We start from the raw sequence: 6,721 nt of genomic DNA on the forward strand, positions 1-6,721 counted from the left end.
ATTGATCCCTATCCTCGGGGGTTTCACTTAAAAATATGTAAGTCTACTACGTGCGATCATTAGGAGTGGTTTTTTAAACCAAGATTTTGAGAAAAGTTTACAAAAATCTTCTCGCATAAAGGGGTTTTAAATGGTATTTTGAAAAAAAACATTAGTTTATAAAAAAAGGAGGTCATTTTATTAAGTCAAAATTCACATAAAATGGTATTTTTTAATACCCTTTGAATGCACGTTGTATGTAGGTCTTCCTGAAAGTACACCCCCCCAAGCCCCTACCATGCTTTACTCACCTCTAGGTCACACAAAGAGAATTTCACAAGTTATATGGCTGTAATACTTAGATGCAAGAGCATCTATTATCATCAATAACCAATCACATCAATGGGTAAGCTCAATGGCTTACTCAATTGGCCAACCATAGAGAACAATTGCTCAATGGACAACTACTCAATACTTAGATGCAAGAGCATCTATTGTCATCAATAGCCAATCACATCAATGGGTAAGCTCAATGGCTTATATTTTTATTTTCAATTGGCCAACTGTAGAGAGCAATTGCTCAATGAACAACTACTCAATGAGTAAACAAAATACTCATCCACTGGTGAAAAATGTAAATGTGTATACATCATAGCCTTGTCATCGATATTCTTCAAGTAGGTACACCTTGGATGGGCAAGCTATGGTGGGAGAAAGCCTATGGTACACCCACCACTTGGAATTTCTTTACAAGCGCAAACAAAATAGGTTATCTCCTCAGTGGCACCCATTTAAACTTCACCAATGAAACCCTTCAAAAATAACATCTTCACACCATAAAATTCCACACTTCTCATAAGATGGTGAAGGTTTCTTCTATTAACCTCGTAAGTGGAAGGAATTTTTCTATGCCTCTCCAATGATTTTGGCTTCATGGTAGCTACATTGACTCACTTTAATACACTTTATTATATATCTTCTTGTAAGGACTCGAATATATAATCATACATAAAAATATCAAAAGCACACAGGATGAAGAATACAAGGACAGGGGCACTTCAAGCTCATCTGAAAAAGTCCTACAAAATAGGAAAAGTAACTACTAAAAAGAAGCTACATTTGCATCATTTCTATGTATCGAATGAGGAATTGAGATTCGCTCTCTCATTTCTGATGATTGTATCAACATTCCTTTGGACCCCCCACCTCTTCTCCTCCATTGCTAACAAGCCTTAGACTCACCGTTAACTTGAAATAATCAATATAAACTTGTGTGTGATTGGCAAAAAAAAAATCAAAACAAAAAACAATACAATCACTCCGTTTACTAACTTTATCATGTACTAACTAGCCTTCCCATTCTTTTCGGAGAAACAATGACCATTGAACATTCATGCAACAACATGAGCATCAACAAAATAGCTTAATCTCCCCAACATAAAGTCTTATACGCGATCACGAGGAGGACGTGAGCACAACAACATAATAGGGAAAATGTTAACCTATTTTAGGGTTAATAAGAGTTGTAACTATAATTCTACATTGAATAGTAAAGAGAAAGACACCACAAGCATGTATGATCAATCTATGAAGCAGCGGTATCCAAATCTATAACTTAGACGGGCACTCAAAAATGTTCCGATGGAACACTTATGGTGATCCCGCTCCAAGAGCATATGGAAACAAACTAGAATAGATTCCCTATGAATGTACATCACACAAGTATTATGAGATTAAGCATTGTATGAGCACGTAGATAGATTGATTATTTGTGAGGCTTGCAAGGGAGAATATGTTAATTACACTATGAAAAAAGACCTAGTCCTCCAAAGCCTCTTGTTGCAAGGCAAAATATATTAATATTACACTATGAAACCAAAACGTCATGGGTATACTTCAGAATATCCTAATCGTTCCTCACGATTAATCCATGGGGTTGCTTGAGAAGCTCCGAAGAGCATTGTGCGTTGTGGACAGACGCTAATATTTTGAGAGTATTTTAGGGGCTTCCTTTATCTCGAGGTGAGAATATGTCAAGAATTATGTGTTTGTTATAAAAATGTGGGCTTTGGAGAGTGCGCTTTGTTGAGGGGTATTAGGGAAGGGAGTGGGGCCAGTAGGCATTGAGTTGAACGAGGAGAGCAAGGCAAAAAGGCTGTGATATTATTGAGGAAAATCTTCTTTCATGTGCATTGTGTGGGTGTGGGGGTGTGTGTGTGTGTGTGTGTGTGTGTGTGTGTGTGTTTTTGGTGTAGTGTTGGCCGCCTTCCACAAAGCCCCAACTCTTGTGAATACCATGGAGAACTCTCCCTTGCCTTCAACCCTTGTTTGCTTCTGTGTATCACCTTGATCCCCTCAATTTTTAGGTCTTGCAATGATCATCTAGTAGCAGCTATGGACGCTTCTGTATCCTTGATCCCTTTCTTCTTCTACTGGCTATGGCTTTACACTATCATAGTGCTCGCAGCTGCACCAACAGCGCCTCCTTCCACCCTCTACTTCAACAGTTCAGAGCCTTTAGATTGTGATGCAAGCGAGAAGTTAGCCAACTACATCACCACAACTTTCCTCCTTAATGGCGCCTTTGCCTTTGGTTGCCTTAATTCTCAAGATTCAACCACATATTTCTTCAGCGTCGCCTTCTCTGGCAGCAACTTCCCAAACACTCCCGTCTGGGTGGCCAACCGTTACCTCCCCGTCAAATATAACGCCACCCTCTCTGCAGATCCTCAGGGCAACGTGGTTTTGCATGACTTCGATGGAGCCCCCGTCTGGAGCTCCGGAACCGTCAACGCCGCCGGCATGCACCTAAGGCCTGATGGTAACTTAATCCTGTTTGATAATCACAATTTGACTCTTTGGGAAAGCTTTAATGAGCCCATTGATCTGCTTGTACCTGGGCAGTTTCTGAAACCGGGAAGTGTGTTAGTAGCTGGCTTCTCATCACAGAAAACCGCTACTGCTAATTTTACTGCTGTGATGCGGCCAGGCGGCCTTATCTTTTATGAGCAATCTGCATCTGAATCTCTCCCTTACTGTGCAATCCAATATCCTTTGATCTTTTCAACCGTTGATGGTGTCTCAACCAGCCCTTGCAACCACACTCAATTACAATTTACCCAGGGTAACTTAACACAAATCCAAGTGCCATTATCTCCACTATGCAAGACCCCTTCGTTAATTAACAACACTATCTCATTTGATAGCTCCATTGTTTTCATTAGGTTAGACGCAGATGGTATTATGAGAGGGTATTATCCTGATCTCGAGCCTGCTTATGCTTTGTTCCTAAACAGCAGCAGAGGGCCCTGTGGGGTTCCTAATGCATGCGGCCCTTATGGTATATGTGAGGATTCACATTGTGTGTGTCCGGGCAATCAGTCAGCTGGCTTGTATTTTGTCCAGTCAAGTACGAATCAGTATTTGCTGGCCTCCACTGTATGCACACCTAAACTTACTCTTGATTGCCAGCATGGTATCGAGCAGCAAGGCTTTCTAGATCTGGAAAGGGTGGACTACTTCGCCAATGATCTCATAGCTCCCACCATGCTAACTGACTCCCTTGAGAACTGCAAACTAGCCTGTCAAGCTAGTTGCTCATGCAGGGCAGCTTTCTACAGGAAGAATTCAAAGCAATGCTTTCTGCATGAGGACGTCCTGTCAATGATCCGTGTCACTAATGAGGATTACGTGGGGTCAATCAAGCTGCAAATGGAAATCTCAAGCAGGAGAAACTCAGAATTAAGGCTGACAATTGGGATTAGCATAGCATCAGTATTCTCTATGTTTTTCTTTGGGATGTGGTATTATCACAAGGGGAACACACGGCTGCAGAAGCCTCTCAGCAAAGATGATGACGAGCTTCTGTCGTCATTGCCGGGTCAGCCCAAGCGGTTCAGTTTCAAAGAGCTTCAGGCCGCCACGTGGGAATTCAGCCAGAAGCTCGGGGTGGGCGGTTTCGGCTCGGTGTACAGGGGCGTGTTCCCCGATGGCTCCAGCGTGGCAGTGAAGCAGCTGGAGAGTACAACGAGGAGCGCACAGGGCTTGAAGGAATTCAGGAATGAGGTGATCGCATTGAGCAATATTAATCATCAGAATCTTGTGCATCTCAGAGGCTTCTGTGCTGAAGGGGCGCACCGTCTGTTAGTGTACGAGTACGTGCCAAATGGGTCTCTGGACACGTGGCTGTTCCGCAAGGGGTCTGAGGGTCCAGGGCCGCCGCTAGAGTGGAAGACGCGCCTGTCTATAGCCGTTCACACGGCGCGCGGCCTCTTCTTTCTACATGAGCAGTGCAGGAACCGCATTGTCCACCTGGACGTAAAGCCCCAGAACATTTTATTGGATGAAAATTTTGTACCTAAGCTTTCTGACTTTGGGCTTTCCAGGTTGATTAATGAAGACCAAAATAGTGCCGTTACAAGAATGAGAGGCACCCCCGGCTACATGGCCCCGGAATGCCTTATCCTCATCGATGCCACCGAGAAAAGTGACGTGTATAGCTTTGGTATGGTGTTGTTGGAGATTGTTAGTGGTAGAAAAAATGTGGATGTGTCCAGATTGGTTGTCCATGGAGATGGTGAAGGTTGGTATTTCCCGGCCCTCGCCGCCCGCTTATTCAAAGGCGGCCATGCCCATGACATCCTCGACAAGAGCCTCGGTCGCCTAGATGTTGATGACATGATAGAAGCCACTAGAGTCATCCAAATAGCTTTCTGGTGCATCCAAGATCAACCCTCCCTTAGGCCCACCATGGGTAAAGCCCTCCTCATGCTTGAAGGCCACTCTCAAGTGGCACCTCCCCCTCTCTCCTTCCACTTTGGTATGCGCTTCCACCTCTCCAACACTATCGCCTCAAACCCTCATACACCTCAAAACATCACCACCCCCAAGTTTGCAGACACCGGAGATCATCATCAACAACAAAATCATAAAGAAGACAAACAAGAAGAAGAAGAAGAAGAAGAAGAAGAAGAAGAAAAGCCAGAGGGCCTAGTTCCCCCCACTCAATTCCATCCCTCCCCCCTCTCTTCCCACCAAGCCTCTCCCTATTCTTCTAACATTCAACATGTATCATCTCACCACCACCGATCTTCTACATATCCGTCTCCCTTCCCACAAATATCATCTCGCCGCTCTCCCATCTCATCTCCCCATCAAGCCCTTCCTTCTCCCCTTCCACATGTGTCATCTCACCACCCCTCTCCAATCTCATCTTCTCACCACCCCTCTCCAATCTCATCTTCTCACCACCAAGCATCCCCCTATGTTGAATCTCACCACATCTCTCCTATCTCATCTACCCACCATGCCTCGCCCCTTCCTTCCTCTCCTCTATCCCGCACGTCCCATTCTTCTTGTGACCACTCCACACTTCCTTCTTTCCCTCAAATTTGTTACAATCTCCCTTCACCCCTACATTCCACCCATCACTCCACCATCTCACCTCTTCACATGGTTGACTAGGACATGCACCTCACGTGCCTAACACACGCACTTGCCTCAAGTTAAGGCACGATAGACTTTTCTACATTGCTTTAAGAATGATTTTTCCATGCATTATTTTTCTATCCCTGTAATGTCATTTCAAGGGTTCCAAAACTTTATAGCTTTTTTAACAAAGCAAAGTGCATCATTTTGTATAAAGTTCCAAATATATTTTTTAAAGTGCGGCATTGCATATCACGTCGTTTGAAATTTACATTCATATACATACTCCATAAGAAACATGAGGGCATGATAAGCTCTTAGAGAGGTTCATATGCAAACTTTAACCACCACTTGTGAGGAGATAGAGGTGTTGATAGAGGGTTGCATTTCACGCATGCACCAAAGAACACATGTCACACACACACACACACACACACACGCACACACACACACACACACACATGCACACACACACACACAGAGCACAGTCATAAATGGTGTATACTTAAAGTTAAGGGGTGAAATCAATGGATGTGATGGATGAAAACAAGGCAGCTATTTAACACCAATCCATCTTCATGGCTCTTTTATATGGATCTATTGGTTGATCTTGCTGATCGTCAATGGAGAGTCCATCTGGATTTTTATAAGTGAATATATTTCCGGGTACTATGAGCTAGGAACTATTGAAAAGGCCCCTAAGTGGACAGGTGGTGAGTGTTCTGGTTGCCAATGATGCCATAGGTACACCGATGAAAGAATGATTGGAAATTAAATTCAACTGGATACTTTGGAGGATTATGATCAATGATACTATGGTTTCATTAAAAGATTATTTTAAAGATAGCTGAATTTGTGAAATAGGCAATTTCATATTGGGTGTGTAAGTGGTGTGACTACCTTGAAGTTTGCATGAAGCGCCGGCGGCGGCTAGGGGGCCTGGGAACTCTTTTCCCTCTGGTGGGACAAAACATAACCAAATTCCTAAATGGATCCTATCACTACAGTGGTTGGGCGGTTGGCTAACCCATGGGACTCGATTGGGTTAGGCTAGATTAATGGATCCCTAAAATGAGACTCAATTCTGTTATGGTACGATAGATGAAGTAAATCTCGGATAGCCTTGTTCTATGGAAAAGAATCAACGGCTGTGCCTCTCGATGAGGAAAAAAGCGTTGGTCTCTATGATCCAAGTGCAAGTTTCTTCCTTGACCTAACCATGTGACTTACAGGTTCGGTCGGATCAATTTAGTTAGTTAAGGCTCTTGACTACATTAGAATAAAAATATCCTCGAGGAATCGCCCGTGCTTTCTG

At 43.5% G+C, this 6,721-nt stretch overlaps 1 protein-coding gene across 1 annotated transcript; it reads left to right on the plus strand.

Annotated features, from left to right (window-relative positions):
- The first annotated feature begins 2,180 nt into the window (after nt 1–2,180).
- On the plus strand, nt 2,181–5,601 carry LOC147633356 (G-type lectin S-receptor-like serine/threonine-protein kinase SD2-5). Its single transcript, XM_086805841.1, has one exon. It carries the CDS (start codon nt 2,374–2,376, stop codon nt 5,440–5,442), a length of 3,069 nt encoding a protein of 1,022 aa, XP_086661967.1. The 5' UTR covers nt 2,181–2,373; the 3' UTR covers nt 5,443–5,601.
- Nucleotides 5,602–6,721: the final 1,120 nt, after the last annotated feature.

Source organism: Cibotium barometz, chromosome 12 (genome assembly GCF_041138505.1).
Source record: "Cibotium barometz isolate CiBa-2024 chromosome 12, ASM4113850v1, whole genome shotgun sequence".
NCBI classification, from domain to species: Eukaryota; Viridiplantae; Streptophyta; class Polypodiopsida; order Cyatheales; family Cibotiaceae; genus Cibotium; species Cibotium barometz.